Here is a 20617-nt window from a genome sequence, read left to right as displayed (position 1 = left end):
AACCGCCATGCAGCACCGTTACCGAATTAATCTGCAACCGTCCAGAAGAAGACTGCTACATTCCACGTCTCGTGAATGAATTGAGCTTTCTGATTCCTCATCCACCCAAGTGCATATTTCTCGAGATGCGCCCATGTCGACGACTCAGCACTCCTTATCGATGTATAGTAACAGATTTCAGTGTGTCGTCATGTAATAGCAGCCGGTTAAGAAGAACAATAAACGACTGATTTTTATGGGTGATGGAGATCCAGATGGCTGGAGTTTGAAGCTTTTTTACGTAAATCAACCAAGCTATCAACTCTAAAGTATTGTTCTAGAGTCTAGGATCGGTACCTAGAAGGTATGGGTAAGAGAGAGCATAAACACACACTCCTAAAGCTACAACTTTCTGCACTTAAAACGGGCTATAATGTTACATCGCCTAAGTTTCCAACCTATCAGTCATATGGAATGTAGCCTACTAGGTGAGTGGCCCGCCAGATGAGTGCAATTATTATTCGTACATCAGATATATTTTCATGATTTATTATACCCACTGCCACTATGATTGAAATATGAGCCCTAGTGCTTACAAGTTAAGCTATAATTTATTCGCGTCCTTACTTCTTAATGCAGCGGATTGGATAACGCATCTGACTAATAGCTAGTGCACATTTCTGATGGACTCACTCCACCACATTTCCTTCCTGTGGTATATATTTTATTCAAAGCTTGGACATCCCAGCAAAAAAATGCTGGTTATGGTAAAATACCTCAAAAAATGGCTACCCACAACTGAGTAATCAAGACCACTATTTGTCTCATATATCTCCTCTTTTATTACAGTAAATTCTTTCATGCTAATGTTGAAACATTCCTTGCATTACACTTAAACACAATAGTTAAACAAGTGATTCTCCACCCAATGGGCATGACATAACATAAGCATTTTACTATTCTATGGTCTCACAATATTTCTGTCTATTGCTATTGTGCACTTTCTGGATTGGTCCCACGCTGTCTTAACCTCATTCATTAGCAACATAAAGAAATTTACTGCCTTTTGTGCCGTACTAGGAAAAATCGTGCTTGACCCACTAAATTTGCTAATGTCTCATGCCAGTCACACAAATTAAATACAAATAATAAATCACACTGGCAGTATAAAACACATTTAAAAAACAAAACGTTTGGTTATCTACTCATTCTGCTTTCCCACATCAAACAAAAGTCGTCCCAGATTCACACGTCACTGACCCACTTAATAATTTTCCTACCACAAACTCTGGAGGATTTATGCACATTTCCCTTTGCAATGCAACCCACATGGTGTTGCCGGGTACATGGCTGACTCACCTTAATTCACTCTCAGAGTATCTGTGTATCACACGAATGTATATCATAGTGGAAGTTTTGGTATTTTATTTATCTCTCACACGGATCCTCAACTGAATGCTAGGACAAGCACTTCTAATTTTTTTCATTGTCTCATAGGTTGAGACTCGCACAGTACTCACGATGTGGAAGTGCTTGTCTCTAACTCAAGTTCTGCACACGGAAATCTTAATTATTTTCAACTTAGATTTACACACGCAAGTATTTCATCTTAATACAACCACACGCTAGTATTTCGTCTTATCATTACAAAACGTGGTTTCTTTGTCGCTTCTAAAGAATCCTACGTTCCCCATGAATTTTTACCTACCTATCTTTTTCCGAATAATTTACATGAATCTCCCACCAATAGTTTATGAAAAGAGAAATTAATAGTTCATCTAAATATTCCACATGCATACCATTTTCATTTAAATTTGTTTTTCTGGAGCACATATAGAGTACATCTTCATGCTTCAGGAACCAGTGACAGAGTGCTGAAACATGACTGTTCATCCGGTCACCCCACTCTTCCACAGAAGTGGGGAAGACCTTGCCACCATATTGGTCAGCCACACTCCAGTCACTCTGGTGCTCTGGTATCTTCCTCTCTTAGGTTTGGCCAAAGGTGACCAGAGATCCGTCTCAAACATGATTATAGAATCTACTTTCACTACGTGTGGTCAGCAGATGACCAGCCATTCATTCAATTCACAGACATTAACAAACTAGATTAAGGGGCCTATTTTAAAAAAGTGCACATATGAATAATTAAACATACAAATTGCCCTTCTTTCCTACATTGGTATCCGGCTTCAGTGCATTAAATAAAATGGTGTTATTCTACAAAAAACGTTGTTCTGACAAAAACAACAAAGTATGTTGTTGTACATCTTTTCTATGTTGGGCAGTACTGTACCTTTTCAATACTATAGAATTATCTAGCTGGGGTGCAAATACCGCTTACATACCACGTTCCTTAGCTGAATCAATTTCAAAATGCGGTAAGTTTAACACGATGTTGAATTGTGGGCAATGTGTTGGTCTGATAATACACATTCCTACGATCACCGTCACAGTATTTGTCCGGAAAAAGCCACCTCATTCAGAGGATACTTGTGTGCACCTGCAGAACCAAACTAGCTTGTGACAGTAACATGCAGTAGTTGTTCCGATCGTTTTTTTTCTTTAAAATCTGGTCGATTACGTCTCTCCTTCTAAAGCAAGAAAAACCTAAGAGACATGCCCACCCATTATTGATTTTCAGTCAGTGTTATTTTGCATCACCTGGAATTATTTATTGGTCAAGTATTATACTTAGTAGTAGTGGGGGGGTGGGTGATACGTTCGCATTTGAGCATTAGGCTTATAATGTATGTGTTTGTGTTCTGACATATGTAAAGGAAATGACTACGTCCAGCTGTAAGGAAGGTAAAGGTATTTCCATTTCCAGAGCCACAGTCTTCAGCAGGGTGTATTTCCGATACTTCGCTCATTGTCAAATGCTGTTCAATTGAGGCCACGATCATAACACTTAATTGTAAGTATAATGATGAAACATATATGTGACCGGTTTTCTAGAATGATTCCTCATATGCATCGCCTATGATGGTAATGATTCACGTTTCCTGTTAATGGCAGCAGCCATCCAAATTCAGAGGCCTGTTGGAGTATAGGAATGTATCTAAGTTTGCAGTCATCTAGACAACCGAATAGCGAACTAATACTCAGTAATGGTTGGGTGGCTTTCGTGATCATGTGGAATTTTGAGAAGATTGTGAATGGAGGAGCGTTTGCGCTGGAGAGTTATTGCCATCTGTGTAAATTGTTCGATTGACTGCTTCTGCACATTACCTGCCTTTATTTAGTTGAGAGAAGATTTAGTGTGGTGTGTGCATCTAGCATGTAGAAGACACGTTTGTCTGTTCTCTAGAATTGGGAAAGACCTTAGTTGGCTTATAAATAATAGGATTAATTGGGAATCTGCTACATTATCGACATCGGTATTTGAGAATGGAGATATAAGTTTCCTCTATTTGTTTCTAGTTACTCAGTTGTTTACAGCACACTGCACCTCGATAAAGTTTGGGGTTTGTAGAGAAATAATTTCCAGTCTATATCTTGGGAATTATGTTGCGCTAGCGATCGGTAGGATGCTGCCTAGTGCTTGATATCGAGAAGTACCTCGAAAATGGTATAATATTATGGCAAACCATGCAAAAATACGTGTGTTCTTGTAATACCCCAGTCTGGAGATGTGCGTAGAAAAGCGAGAAATCAAGGAAGCAGTTTCATATCAGAAACAGTAAAGCGTTTGTGCCGAGGGTGACGATCCCGAATTTGTAGAACAGTTCTGAGTGCGACTTCGGTCCGTTGAGGGCGCTCTGATGTAAAAGGGATGATGTTGCATGGCACAGGATATGAATTGTATGTTTACTAGATGGGCACAGTATGCGGTGATATATTGCTGGGATGGAGATCGGTTTCACACTCTAATATTCAAGCTCCTGTCCTCAGTGGGAGAGCAGTGCAATTGAGTAAAGGTCTTTCCGTATTGGACAATATGTATGGCACTTTGCGAGGTGTAGTTGGCGGTGGAATATGGTGATTGGTGTAAAATAGTTTATTGCCGCTGAATGTCATGTCTGTAGAAAGAAAGGAAAGGCTGACGGTGCTTCCCTAGGGCTGAGACGCATCGTGACATATAGCTGTGGTGAGTGTAGGCATACCATAATTTTTTCGGATGCTGTACAGATATAAAAAATAGCTGCACTGTTTGTGTAAAATGTGTATATATCACATTGTAAAGTTACTGTGGCTTATGTTGTGACATGACTAGAGAAGATGAGTGTGCGGCCTATAGTGAGGGATGTATAGATTCAGGATATAAATAACTGCAAGGGTATGAGAGAGATTTTTTACGTGGAAAATTATGTGTGCTATAGATATGAATATTCGTTCCTGAACTAAAACCTTCAAGAGCAGAAATTATGTGTACATCGATTGGTGTCAGACTGTTGTGGCAATCATAATGATATTTAATTGCAGTTAGATTGGTAAATATGTTCGTGGCTTCCGATAGTCTTGTGAGTCTAGTATGTATGTATGTATTTGATGATCAGAAGACAAGTTTTGTGGGTTTAACTGTGAGTGCAATTTAGCGATCTGTGGAAAATAACTGGACCTATACCGTGATCACAACAGCAACGTTAAAAAATACACGACCACACGGTCCAGACCGTGGGTGAGCATGCTGCAAAACATAGGTGTTCACTCTTGTCTAGTCCCATCAGCAACTGTGTCCGGGTGAACACATATTTTGAGAGGACTTTCTGAGGTCCGGAGCATGAATGGGATATCTGTCGCTGCTTCATGATTGTGGGCAGCTGTGCATGACTTTGCAGCTGACGGTTGCGTCCCTTCACTGCTAGCCTCCAGTGCAGTGCAGTGGACAGGGGGCTGCGGGTGGTGCTTGCATGCGTCAGTTGGATTATTTTGCGATCAGGTCTGTAGGCCATGCTATGTGTTATCTGGACAGTTATGAGTTGATTTCGTGTTCGCACATCAGTGTACTGAATTATTTAGGAGTGGTGGAACAATTTTTGTATAGCACGATCTGAGACATCCATATGAGCGTCACACACACACACACACACACACACACACACACACACACACACACACACACACACACACACACGTCACGAGCAGTAGAATAGCATGATGTGTAACGTCGGTATCTGCACATCAGAGGTGTCCCATTAGAATGGCAATAGAAAGCGGTCATAGAGATGAGAGGGATGATAGTACGCTCTGGTGGTGGTGCTGTGCACTAGGTCAGTTGGCCTCTGGACCTCGTTTCGAACACATCGTATGGTGGTTGTGGCTCAAATTGTGTAAATAAAGATTGGTGCATGATTTGAACAAACATGTTTGCAGAGTCTTTTAGTGGTTCGAATGTCTGTAGGAATGTGACATGACTCCAAGCATGTCAGAGTGTGTGTTTTGTACCAGTGTAATAAATACACTCCAACCCTAATGAAATTGTTCCAGAATAAGTAAAGTACTCTCCTTCCTATCTCCACCAGCCCAGTGCAGGCTGAGTGCTTCTCCCACGAATCCATAAGTTAGTGGAGGTAGTCCAAGTGTCCTTTCTTTCGTCCCATTTTCTTAGGGTTACAGAGGTAGCCCAATTGACCTATCTTCCCGCCAAAATTCAACCTTCGCGTTAGTTCCTAGGAAGAGGTGGTGGTCGGATGACTTAGGTTAGTGGGGATAGCCAAGGTGACATGTTTCCCCTCGCTTTTCTTAGGTTAGTAGAGATAACTGTTGTGTGATGCATTTGAACTTCCCGCCATTTTTCTGGTGATGGGGAGGGGAGGGGGGTTAGGTTAGTGGAGGTAGCCCAATTGATCTTCTTTCCACCAAAATTCAAACTTCCCACAAAAATCCGCCATCTTGAATGACGTCACGGCCGCCATCTTGTATGATGTCATTCGCTGTTGCTAAGTCTACACGCCGCCACCTTGGATGACCCCATTGGTGCCATCTTGGATACATCTGGCAACAATGGAATGTTGGGTAGCACCCCCTTGTCCTCCTGCTAACATCACTGTAAACAGCGTTGAATTTCGCTTCTGTCATGTTACACGTTTTACCATCCAAAACATTAAAGGGACAAAGGTTTTGCTCGTTTTCAGTCTGCGGAAAAGTAGGTACAACTTACTGAAATGGTTGCTATGTAGAAACTAACCTATGGCTCAGCGTTATACACTGCCAGACAAAAATTAGTACACCCTTTTAGAGGTTTCCAATCCACTCGAGATTTATTGCTGCAACAGTGTATGTGGAGTATATGAAATGATTACAAATCAATAGCACAAGCAAGTCTGGGGTACCAGATATCGACCACACTAATACACGGTGTCACGTCCACAGGCAGCAATGCAGATGCTGATCCTCACACCCAGTCGCTGGTGAAGATGGCAGGTAGTATCCTGGGATGCTACTCGACCTGTTCACCAGGTTCTCTAAGAGTTGCCCGTTGACAAGTCGCACGAGTCCCTTTTTGTCACATCGTATCCCACACGTGTGGAGATCGTGCTGGCCAGAGAAGTTAGTACATGTCTTGCGCAACACGTCGGATTTCACGGGTAGTGTGTCCCTATTGGGACAACACGTGGCCTTTCTGTTGTAAGAATGGCAAAGTACGGCTCTAACTACATTCTGGACGTTTCGAGCGCTAGTTAGAGTCCCCTCCAGAAACACCAAAGATGAATGAGCGTCGTAGCTTATCGAACCCCAGACCACAAACCTAGTTTGTCTCTCTCTATGTGACTGTGCTCACTAGGTCCACGTCTTAGCCACAAACGACCATCGCTTCCGTGGAAGCTGAATCTGCGTTCATCGCTGAAGACCACGTTGCGCTGTGCCACCTTCCGAGTGATCCTTTGATGACACCAGTTGAGCTGTGCAAGTCGATGTTGTGGCGCGAGGTGTGCGTGCCCGGAGTCCCACAGCTAGTAACTGGTTTGTAACAGTTCGTGTTGACGTATGTGGGCTCATAAGGCCTCGTATCTGAGTTATGGTACCTGTACCATCTTCCACTGCTGCCATTACAATATGACGGCCCTGACGGGCCTCTGTGTTCCGTGGACATCCAGAACATCGTCTACAGGTGTGAGAATCGTCACATGACCACTGATACCAGCACCGTTGCACAACTGATGCAGCACCTCCAACTTGTGTGGAAATTCTCCGAGAGGACCATCCCGCTACTCAGAAAGCCACAGTTGGGCCATTTGTGAAGATGACAGTTCAAACCCCTTTGTGGTCATTCTGATGTAGCCTTTCCATCATTTCCCTAAATCGCTTCAGGCAAATGGTTCCTTTGAAAGGGCATGGCTGACTTCCCTTTCCCTCCTTCCCTAATCCGAGCTCGTGCTCCGTCTCTAATGACCTCGTTGTCGACGGGACGTTAAACACTAATCTCCTCCTCCTGCTCCTCACAATCTGACTTTTTTCAAACTCCCTGAGTTGACTGCAGGAAGCGCGGGTGTGTCTTTGTGGCGTGGCACGGTTGCCTGCTAGCTTCACACATTTGCACCACACTGGGCCTTCTGGCTGTGAGCATTCTCTGTTCGAGTGCCTCTGTATACTCTAACTAATTTAATCCCGCTTACACGATACATAAGGCGTTGTAGTATATCCCTGAATTCCTCACATAATACTAATTTCTGAATTCTGTACATAGGCCTTCATGGATTAGATGGAGTCTATCTTCAGAAGTCTGCCAGTTCAGTTTTTCCAGGATTTCCATGATGCTCTGTCATTAGTCAAGTCACGTGTGTGACCATTCACACTTTCTTTCTTTGTACACGTCCAACTTTGTCTGTCACTACCATTTGGTACGAAGATGGGACGTAGAAGTGATCTGTAAGCAATTTTCTTTGTAGACGTCTGTCTTTTCCCTTAGTAGCCTGGCAATGAACCTAAGTCTGCTACCTGCCTAACATACGAATGAGCCTGTACGATCGTTCCAAGTTATATTCGTACAAACAGAATGAATTTCCTGACGCAAATTGCAGGTCCTCTGTATTGTAGATACTATGGTTTTGCGTTTTTTGAAGCACACAGTTTTACATCTATGAGCATTTAAAACAAGTTACGAATCCTAGCATTACTTCGAAATCTTATCGAGATCCGAATGGATAATTTTGCGCAGCATTTTTCAGATGCTGCTTAATTTTAGATAGCTGCATCATCTGCAAAAAGACTGAGATTGGTATTAATAATGTCTATCAGGTCATTAATAAAAGTACGAACAGCACACAGTTTCCTGGGAAACGCCCGTAGTTACTTCTACTTCCATCGATGACTCTCATCCGAGATAACATGGTGCGTTCTGCCTACCAAATTTTCAAATAAGCCAAAAATTTCTCGATTGTGCTTTCGGTAATAAGTGTTGGGGTGGCACCGACTAATGCTTTTCTGGAAGACAAGAGTTATTGCATGTACCTGTCTTCCTGTATGCACGTCTCTCAGGATATCGTGTGAAGGAAGCATAATTTAGGTTCTGCATTACTGATGCTTACAAAATCGAGTTGGGTCGACGGAGAAGACTTTAGTCGTTTCCTGCAGCTCATTAGGTTCAAACATACAACAGATGCCTATGAACTACACAAAAATGTTAGACATATAACATGTCGACAGCAGTATAGGAAACAAAAGTCACGGTTTGCTAAGGGAGGAACACAATAAGGGGAAGAGTAATAACAGAGAAGCAAATCACAGAGCGAGCAAACTGATTTCAATTTTCAGCGATCATGCTAACACACAGAGGAGATGGACATTAAAAACAAACAATTGAGAATTTGTGTTACCTAAACGTTACAACTGGAAGATTAAAAAATGAAGAACAGAAATTAATCTTAAATTTTATAAAGTTATGTCAGTACCACATTTTCTGTGTGGGTATGAATCTCGGTTAGTGAAAGAAAAAGGTAAAGGAAGCTTATGAGCCAAAACAGTCAAACTTCCTCAAAAACACAGCAGTATTCACAAAATTAGGTAATAAAAGAAGAACAAGTATTAGGAAGGAACTGAAAATATTTGATGTAAACGAAAAGGCTGAAGAAAAGTGGCGAAAATGGATATTTGATCTGTCGCAAATGGAAGATTTAAGACTACCACTAGATTTTTGGAAATATGTTCAGCAAGGTAAAAGATGCATGGGAAGAGATGGAAGGACCGAACGTAGCAGCAATGGGCCAGAAGAAGAAAACCAATATGTTGTAGGATTTCCTTCTCGTAGACCAGAGTGTTGCAGCCAGCTGCACGAGGCGAGGCGGGCAGCGGCGGCCGAGCAGCTGGCGCTCAGCCGAGCCTAGGTGGGCAGGCAGGGCTGCTGGACAAACTGGCAGGCAGTCCGCGTGTGGTGACAGCGCTGCCCTGGAACACCCTGCCGTCTCCAACTGCGGGGCACAGTTACTGGCTGCTCGATTCTACGCGAGTACTTTTCGAACTGACTGCGTAGCGCACGTACCTGCAAGTAGCTGGAGCAGCGGCCGGTGCAGGCGAAGCTGGGGATGGGCTTGGGCACGCAGCCGGGGTATTGCAGCACGTGGATGACCGGCGTCAGCTGGCACTCGTCCGCGGGGCTGCGGTCCGGCGCCTGCGACGCCTCAGAGGCGTCGGGACGCACGACGGCGGGCGTCGGCGCCGGCGCCGCCAGCAGCGCGGCGGCCACGACCAGCCACCACCGCGGCACCGCCGCCCCCGCCCCTGCAGACGCCGGCTCTGAAACTGGGCTGCAGCAGCCTCGACCGCCAACTGGGGGACCAGCTTGCACCGTCTCCACCACCACTCTGGAAGTGGGCTAGCGGAGTTCAGACCGTAACACTGTCAGGCCAGCCCCGGTACGGGGGTGAAACCTCGACTGTACTAATGCCTTCCTTCTCTGGGAAGCTCGACCGCACTCTGAGAGCTGTCCAGATTTATATTCTCCGTGGCGTTCCAAAACGACTCGAAAGAACTACCTTAATGGTCTGAACAGTGCCGATTCACGTTCTTTAGCCTTAAAATTGCAATATCGGAAAGAACGGTAAATACAATTTTACTTATTGTGGACATGCAGTATAGAAGGAAGAATATATCATCAAGTTGTTGTTGATTTGGGAGAATAAGGAGTGTTCAACTTAATACAGAGAATTGTCACCTCTCGCAACAGCAACAGCTCCGACCCGCTTTGGCATTGCGTCAAACTCACCTCGAGAAACAGATGGGAGTACGTAGTTCTGTGACGCTCCGACTCCGTGCCAAATCACTAATCTTATTGCCTGGAAAGGAGTGGTGTGACAGTCTCTCGGCAACCTGTGACCAGCAGGTCTAATACCTCAAAGATCTGGAGGACATGCTGGCCAGTGCAACCCCTGTATCGACATAGTTAAGGGCAGAATGGGCTACCTCTGTATTTATGTCATCTTGTTGAAACATTTCTTCACAGAGACGTTAAAGATAGGACAAAAGGCGGAAATAGAATGGCTGCTGTTCAGATTACTGGTTATGTGAACCAGAAGTGACTGCATCGTGTCCCCAGTGGTACCCTATAGTGTAATGAGAGATGACGGGCTCGTACGATGGTAATGAATGTAATATCGCAATGTTCGTTCCCCTCGGACCCTCACTAGATGGATATCCTCGTGACGATTCTGTAGGCAGAACAGGAGCTCTTCTGAAAAGACAATGTGTTGCTACTCCCCTGAACAGTGTTGTCGTCAGGCATACCACCGGCAATGCTCCTGTGTCTACTGGTGTATCGACGCAAGCTGGACCTATTGTCACCTTGCCGACATCTGTGGTGCTCCAAATATTATCGCACTGGTCCTGTGGATATCTGTTTTCCTGCAGCAATCCTACTGGCTCACTCGAGGTGCGCCGGTGCACCAAGTCGTATCGGCTAGCTGCGCTGCCCTCTACGGCGCTAGTCACGTGGGGTTGCTGAGATCCAGCACGGAGCAGAACGTCACCCTTCCGAACGCGTCGCTTCCACACTGGCGTGACAACCGTGGTCTCCCGACCCACGAGGTGTCAGCGGACTGCTCCAACACCCACGAACACTTCTCAGGGCCAGCCGGACTCATGCCATCGCCAGGGTGAGAGCCACTGCTGTCGCGCCACTGCCGACGGCAGGTGAAAGTCACGCCTATTTTCGGGTATACAGTTAGATTTCTTCGAGTGTTATACTGACGTCACATGTCTATCTAAGTAAGCGCCAAGTAACACTCTAGACTGCATGCATATTCACCACTGCTGGCGCAATCAATCTCCCTACGTGTGGTCCAGCAACTCACTCTCACAGATGCTGGAGAAATCCGTTCCATTGCTTCCCACAATAGCACAGGCTGCATTGTTCCCAGCGATCCTAACGGGACACACGAGCTGCATCTAGCCATGCACGCGTTTACCAGCCAAGTGTGGCTGACATATTGTCGCGAAATGCTCGTGTAGCTATACACCGTCGCAAATGCATCTAAAAATTTCTCAATGTTACACTGATGTCACATGGCTATGTGAAATAAGAGTGACATCGACATCTCATAAATTGTATAGTGTTCCAGTAATAGTTAACTGTCACTTTTGTAGAAGCTTTCGTGATGTCTTAGCTTGTCTGCAAGGAAATTCTTGCCCTAACAGAAACGAAAATAGCTCAGACTGCTCCTTATGGTCCAAAGGTGGCACCCTGTCCATCACGTGTGACCCTTCCTGGAAATCGTCAAGACAGGCTTTCAACAAACATCTCCGAAACGCAAACGATCTCACCGCTATGTAGAGGCTCCTAAGTCCTGGCAGAAAGGATGTCTCGTGAGTGAATGGAGCATTATGGTATTCTCTTATTGAATTTACCCTCCGAATTACTGATGCTGCCAGTGTGGAAGCACTGTCCGCCATTTTTTTGTTTCTGCAGACGGGACTTCCAGCGGCAAAAATCTGTTTTGTACAGACCACCATATTGCACCGACAACTAGACCCTACAAAGTGGCCTACAGATCGACAAATACGGAAAGACTCTTACTCAATAACACTGCTCTTCCACTGAGGGCGGTAGCTTAAATATTACAGCGTGAAACCGATCTCCAACTCGGCAATATATCACCGCGTACCATGTCGATGTAGTAAACATACAATTCGTATCCTGACCCATAAGAAATCGCCCCTTTTACATCATTCGTATAGCTATCGACCGCCAGACTGTCGTACATACACCATGAAGACAGACAGCATAAGCACATGCACCGTAGGTACACGCTTCGCTACACTAGATATTTGCCGCGAGGTCGGACGGTCATCCACCCCTGACGTGTGACCAGGGCGCCCTCAGTGGACCGAAGTCACTCTCAGAACTGTTCTACAAATTCGGCGTCGGCTCTCCTCTGCACAAACGCGTTACTGTTTCTGGTTCCGACCTGGTTGCTTGCTTGCTTTGCTACGCCCATCTCCAGACTCTGGAATTACAAGATCATATGTAATTCCTCATGGTTTGTCAGAATATCATACCATTTTCACGATCCTTCTCGATATCAAGCACATAGCAATATCAGTTGCATAGCACTATCACTCGCACACCATAATTCTAAGACATAGACTGGAAATTATTTCTCTACAAACCCGAAACTTTAGCGATGTGGAGTATGCTGTAAACCATTGAGTAACTAGAATCTTAACCCATCTCCGAAGACCTTTCTGTGAAAACTCGAAAAAAATAGAGGAAACTAACATTTTCACTCGCGAATATTGATGTCAGTGATATAAGAGATTCAAAATCATCCTTACAATTTATAAACTCAACTATGGTGTTTCTCATGTCTAGAGAACCAGCAAACGTGCCTTCCACCCGTCTGTCACCTGCTAGATGCACACAACACACACCACAATCGATGTTCTCTCAACCAAATGAAGACGCGAAAAGTGAAGAAACAGTCCATCGGACAATTTACATGGGAGGGAATAATAGTCCAGCGACACATATAAAGGCATACAGAAAACAGAGCAAACGCACTTCGAATGTGGAATAAGCGGGTGGAGGCGAGTGGATGCAATCGAGTACACCGTGTACTACGAATACCGATCAGGAAAGTAGTGATTTGCGGAAGGTGTTGGCAGCTGCACTACACTTAAAAGCAGTTTTAGAACACGGAACGAGAGGTTATATGACCATCTTACGGGTAGAAGTGGCATTAAAAATCGATAGAATTGCGAAAAATGATGTAAAATAGGTATAAATTGGGGAAAAATACGCTGAAATGTGGAGAAATTGAGGAAGTATACCCTTCGCTGCACTAGATATTTTTCGCGAGGTCGGGCGGCCATCTACCCCTGAGGCGTGATCAGGGCGCCCTCAGTGGAACGACGTCACTCTCTAGAACTGTTCCACAAACTCAGGGTCGGTTCTTCTCAGCACAGGTGTTCTGGTTGGCGCAGAACAGTCCTTGTACGTGGGAACAAGTATGCGAGAGCAAGAGGAATCCGGGAAAACGTCGACATGAAAGCGAAGAGAATCAGTGAAACAGTTACTTTTTTTCGTCGAGGCAACCTGCCTTTAAACTTACATGCATCTGTGGTAAAGGATAACAGAGAGTGGATGAAGTGATCGATTGAGATGGAGCTGTAACGAGGTACGATTTAATGACAGACTGAGGATGCATTCTAGAGAGGGAGGGAGATGTTGGCGCAGGTCAATTGACCAGTTTTTGCGCACTTCTGTCAGAATGCATCAGTTGCGTGACATAGCCAAAGTGTGACTTGGCACTTATTTACATAGACATGTGACGTCAGTAGAATACTCGAAGAACTCTAACTGTGTACCCAAAAAGAGATGCTATTGGCAGTGGCGTGACAGCGATGGCTCGCTCACCGGCGTTGGCTTACATCCGGCTGGCCCTGCAAAGTGCGTGTGCATGTTGCAACACTTCGCTGATACATCGCCTTTTTTACGTGCACTGAGTGTTTTTGCAGTGCATTATTTCGCCAGTTTATAGATAGCAAATGTGTCTGCACAGCGTTTTACATGCATTTTTTGACAATTTATGAGTTGTTTACTTGTCTGTTCATCAGTGTACTGCATTATTTGCCAGTAGTTTGCTTGTCTGTAGACTATTTACTGCGACCTCATGCACGTCAGTGTGAGTGTTTTGTATCAGTGTAATAAATATAGTACGTCAAATCCGTCAGTAAATAAATTGTTCCAAAAATAAATAAAGTACTCTCCTTCCTCTCTCCAGCAGCCCATCGCAGGCTGAGTCCTTTTTCTGTCATTTTTAGTGTTAGGTCAGTTGGTCTCTGGACCCCATGGTGGACACATTGGATGGAGGTACTGCCTCAAATTGTTTAAATAAATACTGCTTAAATAAAGACTTGTGTCCATCCTATTCAGCACAGGCTGAGTCCTTTTCCCGGCAATTCCTAGGAAGAGGTGGCGGTCGAATGACTTAGGTTAGTGGAGGTATCCCAAGTGACCTATTATCCCGCCATTTTCTTACGTTAGTGGAGGTAGATGTGATGTGTTGCATTGTCCTGCTGGTATTTGAGCTTCCTGCTATTTTCTTGGGGAAGGGTGGGAAGGGCGGAGGGGACGGGATTATGTTGTAGCCCAGTTGTCCTATCTTCCCGCCAAAATTTGAACTCCCTGCCATGATGTCATTGCAATGTTGCCATATCTATCGACGCCATCTTGGATACGTCATCTTGAATAAGTTTGGCAACAATGTAGAGTGGCGTGAACCGCAGATTGTTCTACCACTGACGTGCTTTCCTTTCTATGAAAGAATCGATTACCTCATCAAAGTTCGTCAAACGTTTTGCTACATGAAAAATCAAAATGTCGATGTCTAACACTGAAAATGATTTTAGTACGAATAGTACGGAATATTGGCGTGGTTTCTCGATTCGATCATATCTATTTTGTCAGTGTCTGCTAGGTAAAACGAAATAGGCCTTTCTAATGTCACAGCAGTTGTAACACATGGCAAATAAGCGAGTGTGTTTTTGCACAAATGGTCATTTGTATGAACCTCATTCACATAAATAACACGACAGAATATAATGCACGAAGTACCAATATGAAATGTGTATTAGGCCAACTACAAGAAAAAGCATTATATTAGTAAATAGTTTCACTTTTGATTCTTATGGTCCAGTTTCTCAAGGATGAGATCGAAAATGTCAGTACGAAATTTTTATGTAAATTTGGAATCGTCATTTTCTTCCATACTATTTGTGCCATGTCCTCTTTTCTTCTTCTTCCTCGTCCTCCCAAACAATCTTGTCATCACTAATTATGTAACTATTCCTGCCACTGTCAAAACTTATTCTTCAGTTAACTTCGGTAACCCTGCCACAATCACCGGTTCAGTTATCTCGCATCTGGTTAGGCATTATTACATGTTCGTATAACGCGTTTTTCGCGCTTTTCTTACCTATTCAGGAAATAGAACTTACGCGGTTGCTAACCGAGACTCTTAGTAGCGTAGCCTTCTGCAAAAATGTTCTGTCAAATTTTCATTTTTTTGGATACGCTTAGAAGATAATTGTAATCTTACCTTCCTGTTATTCTTGTTAGTCGTTTATTTCCACTTCGGTAGTCTGAATTTATGGATTTCGCTAATAATTACAACAAAGCTGCTCATTCGCACACCCAGTCAACCACATAAATCAACAGCGATTGACATTTATCCGGTCGGGTGTATTCGGCTCAGCTCATATAGCCCCATCCCCTTTTATCTCTGGGAAAATTTTTTATTTCTAGATGCGACGGGGATTCCCCTCGCAGAAACATCACGTAAGCTATGCAAATGTTCAAAAATCAACTTATTATTCTTTCAGAAATCAGCTAAGAATTTGTTCAAAAATATTCAAACGCAAACTGGGATGCTGTTCAGAACCATATGAATAATCGGTAGACCAACGTTTGCTGGATGCTAGGCCTTCGTGAAACAAGGTTTTTTTCTTGAAGGATATGAATTTGGCGCCCCCTGAAACTGCCGCCCGCGGCAGATACCAGGGTTTGCCTCCCCTCTCCTGCCACCACTGCAAAATCCGGGCCTGCGTGACGACAAGATTGAACTAAATATAGTTTGGACAGAGACGTTTAAATAGTCTTTCACTGCGCTTCAGACATGAATGGAACAGAAGGGAGCCCTAACAACTGGTGCAGTGGAGTGTACTCTCTGCCACGCACTAAACGCTCGTTTGCAGAGTGTGGATCTAGACGTCGTCGAAGATGTAACAGAGACTAGGGCACAAGCAATTGAATATAGTTATTTTTCCCTCGTTCATTACGAGAATCGAATGGTACAGAAAATCAATAAATTCGTCACGTAATAGGGCAGAGTAAGAGTCCGTGTGGCCAGCAGGACTGGGAGTCAGTGTCAGTGTTAATAACTCAGCAGTTGCCTACACTGCGGCGCACGGAACACCGGCTGCGGGCGAATCTGCGCTGCGGTGTCGTCGCTGAGCAGTGCCCTACCAACGGCCACGCGTTATTTTCGTGTGAAATTTTATAAGGCTATAATAAGCTCAGGAAGTTGAACCTTATACTGCAACGTACTGCGATACACTGTCGTTCTTAGGAAGCCTCGTCTACCCTGTAGAGGTGTTCAGTTTTTCACCGAACTGTTCGGTGTGGTAGACCTAGATTGATGGTTGTCCGTCCAGATCTGCATTGTTTGCGGTATTTTGTATATGTATCTAACCTGTTCGTGAATTAAAAAACCATAATAAAAACGAAGATTCGTACTGATTTCGTAAGCTAGTATTACGGTAGTATATTACTAGATCATTTTAATCGCATCGTTAATTTATGGCCAACAATTCTTTTAGGTAAACCTATTTCCTTTACAACATGTTGTATCGTTCTTTATCCATTATTATTTTGATTGTTACAGGAGTGTTGCAAAGAGTATTATGTACTTAAGAGAAAAAATGGATTCACTGCTCAGAAAAAGAAAATGTCCTGATGGTTCTTGGGCTTTTGAAAAGTAGTGTCTATAAGATCAAAGATCCTGCAGTTGGGTCAAGCAAGCAGGCGACAAACACCAGGCCGGATGAGAGAGTTGCTCGCACTCTTTTAGTGTAAAGAATGGTGGGTTGAAGACTGTGTGATGGCAAGAAACGCCTTCCATCGGTGTGATCAAAAAATGTTTCGAGCAGCATTAGCAAATTCATTGTTCCATCTTGTGGAGATTTAAAAGAAAAAATAGCTGCAACTGAAGTCACCAAAACGTGTAACGCGATACAACATGGACACAGTTACAAGTTCTCTGACCGTTGGCGTCCACTGGGATTCTTCCAGAGGGGGCAGCATTCCGAAATATGCATTTTTTTTTTTTACCTAACTAGTGCGGTGATTCAGTAAATGCGTTGTGCGCCAGGATTTAAATTTGGCCTGACATACACAAAATTTATTATACTTCAAACGGTTGATAGTTATCTAATTAGTGTTCTCGAGGTAGATTGCTTTCATATCTCAACAATAAGCATAATCGGTTGTATATATAAAGAGCTTTTTATGTCATTAATGTGAATATGGATACCACTTTCTTCGTTCAACGACCTAAAGTTTCAAGCTCATGAAAAAATGTACACATAGCCCCATAATGCGGCACGGAACGAAAATTAAAAATCTGAAACAGAAAAACTGAGGATGATTGAGAAAATCCTGTTGATCATGAACAAAAGCAACAAGCAGTAATACTCCTCAAAGCGGAGGAACATGCTGTAAACTTTGAAAAAAAGTTTGTTAGATCTGGTATCATCTATAAAACTTTCTTTGGTTGAAAACACATCACGTTAATGGCTGGATTTTGTGACTTGCGTGCTTTCTATTTTTTGATACTGACTGGTATAACAAAAAATGAAAAAAGGACACTTTCCGACCTGGTTGTGTTTTCTAGAGTCTGCTGCAATAGCACTGCCATGTAATACTGGATGCAGAATTTACGAGCCGTCATGTGTCTTGTTTGTGCAAGGACAAACGGTAAACCTCTACTGATATGCCGTTGTGCAGCACGGGGAGGACGCATTTTACAGGATATTGTGGAAGAATGGCAGATACGTGTACTGTAGCACAGGAGTCAGCGCTTCAGGGTCCCTTTCTGCAGTCCCTTCCTGCATCTCATAGAAAGATGTACGAGGAAGATACAGGAGAAAGATTGGTGCCACTGTATCAGAACTGTTGTGGCGTAAGGCTCCGCATCCACACTGACTGCAGAACGGTGTCGACACTGCCACCAAACCAGGAGAGACGCTGCAGGCGACACGGTGCTGTTAGCAAAGGCACTGCCGCCGGCCATCCGCTGCCACCGCCCGTTAACACCTTTTACACCACTTACACCTTGTGTGCGCAATATTACCGCCATCTATAAGTGTGCATATCGGTGCCCCATGACTTTTGTTTCCTCAGTGTATAATAAACCACTGCTCTACACCTGAACGTCATCAGTTTAGATCAGATTCAGTGTTCGTTCTGTAGATCCAAAAATGAGATGATTCTCGTGGGTGTGGAAATGTCAGAAAGTGTAACATGAAAAACGTAGAATATCTGGATAGACGGTCAATATATGTGAATACACACTAGAACTGGTAATATTTACAGATGTAATACACTGTCATAATGAAACATAGTTATGCACTTTTAATAAATTTATCGTACACAAAATACCTGTCTCGACTGTTATGACCAAGTGCTGTCAAAACTGAAAACTAACAGACTTTTTGCATAACTTGGTATAACAGTCCCCATTAAGATATTCATTTACAGAGTAGAAGGAGTTGCCTATCAAAAAGTCTTTGAAGCTCTGTTCAAACAGCACTTTATCTGAAACCAAAGTTTTAAGTCTCATTCCGTCAGACATATTACTCCCACATTGCAAGATATACTGTGGACGTGCAGTAAGTGGCTCCAGTCAGTTCAGTCTGCTCTGCGAGCAATTCGTGAATGGAAGAGATTTATTTACACGGCATTAGTCTTGTGAGAAGTGTAGTAACTTTCTGGTTATTCATTGCATCACCACCACATGGTTACACGGCTTTACAATACAATGACGACAGATAGTAGTCCAACCCCTCTCACACCAGCACTACAAACGTCACTAACAACAACACAGCAATTAAGCACTTCTGAGTCATTCTTTATAGCTCACTTGTTGTTGTTGTTGTTGTGATCTACAGTCCAAAGACTCCTTTGATGCAGCTCTCCATGCTACTCCATCCTGTGCAAGCCTCTTCACCTCCGAGTACCTACTGCAACCTACATCCTTCTGAATCCGCTTAATGTACTCATCTCTTGGTTTCTCTCTGAGATCTGTACCCCTCACTCTTCCCTTCAGTACTAAACTGGTTATTCCTTGATGCCTCAGAATGACCCTATCAATCGATCCCTCTTCCTACTCAGGTTGTACCACAAATGTCTCTTCTTCCCAGTTGTATTCAGTGCCTCCTAATTAGTACCGTGATCTAGTCATCTAATCTTCAGCATTCTTTTGTAGCACTAAATTGCAAAAGCTTCTATTCTGTGTCGCCCATATTTCACTTCCGTACGTGGCTACATTCCACACAAACACTTTCAGTAAGGACTTCCTGAGACTTAAATCTGTATTCCATGTTAACTAATTTTTCTTCTTCGGAAACGCTTTCCTTGCCATTGCCAGTCTACATTTCATATCCTTTCTACCTTGACCATCATCAGTTATTTTGCTCCCCAAATAGCAAAACTCATGTACTACTTTAAATGTCTCATTTCCTAATCTAATTCCCTGAGCATGGAATCTAGTCGAATGAAACTAGATTCCATTGTCCTCGTTTCGCTTTTGTTGATGTTAATTTATATCCTCCTTTCAAGACACTGTCCATTCCGTTCAACAGCTCTTCCAGGTGCTTTGCTGTCTCTGACGGAATTACAGTGTCATCACAAACCTCAAAGCTTTTACTTCTTCTCCATGGATTTTAATTCCTACTCCTAACTTTTATTTTGTTTCCTTTAATGCTTGCTCAATATACAGATTGAATAACATCAGGGACAAGCTTCCGTGCCGGCCGGTGTGACCCTGCGGTTCTAGGCGCTTCAGTCTGGAACCGCGTGACCGCTACGGTAGCAGGTTCAAATCTTGCCTCGGGCATGGATGTGTGTGATGTCCTTAGGTTGGTTAGGTTTACGTAGTTCTATGTTCTAGGGGACTGATGACCACAAATGTTAAGTCCCATAGTGCTCAGAGCCATTTGAACCATTTTTTTTTTTTAACCGGCTTCCGTGCCCCTCAACTCTTATAACTGCCATCTGGTTTCCGTACAAATTGTAAACAGCTTTTCGCTTCCTGTATTTGACCCTGAATTTGAAATAGGTTATTCCAGTCAACATTGTCAAGCGCTTTCTCTAAGTCTACAAATGCTATAAACGTAGGTTTGCCTTTTCTTAATCTATTTTCTAAGATAAGTCGTAGGGTCAGTATTGCCTCACGTGTTCTAACATTTGTACGGGATCCCAACTGATCTTCCCCGAGGTCGACTTTTATCACGTTTTACTTTCATCTGTAAAGAATTTGTGTTATTATTTTGCAGCCGTGACTCATTAAACTGGTAGTTCAGTAATTTTCACATCTGTCGACAGCCGCTTTCTTTGATATTATTATATTCTTCTTGAACTCTAAGGCAATTTCTCCTGTCTCATACATCGTGCTCATCAGATGAAAGAATTTTGTCACAGATGGCT

General features: G+C 43.5%; 1 protein-coding gene across 1 annotated transcript in view; it reads right to left on the bottom strand.

The window, feature by feature from the left end:
* Positions 1 to 13836, bottom strand: part of LOC126416535 (bursicon-like) — a 31082-nt gene extending 17246 nt beyond the window's left edge. Inside the window, exons 1-3 of the mRNA XM_050084282.1 lie at positions 13769 to 13836; positions 9578 to 9722; positions 9401 to 9532 (exon numbers count right to left, since the gene is read on the bottom strand). Coding sequence (XP_049940239.1) covers positions 9401 to 9532; positions 9578 to 9722; positions 13769 to 13836 — 345 coding nt within the window. The remainder of the gene's footprint in view (positions 1 to 9400; positions 9533 to 9577; positions 9723 to 13768) is intronic.
* Between the last annotated feature and the right edge of the window lie 6781 nt (positions 13837 to 20617).

The sequence above is a fragment of the Schistocerca serialis genome, chromosome 8 (genome assembly GCF_023864345.2).
Source record: "Schistocerca serialis cubense isolate TAMUIC-IGC-003099 chromosome 8, iqSchSeri2.2, whole genome shotgun sequence".
NCBI classification, from domain to species: Eukaryota; Metazoa; Arthropoda; class Insecta; order Orthoptera; family Acrididae; genus Schistocerca; species Schistocerca serialis.
Note: the sequence above shows the minus strand (reverse complement) of the source record. Positions and strands in the feature narration are given on the sequence as shown.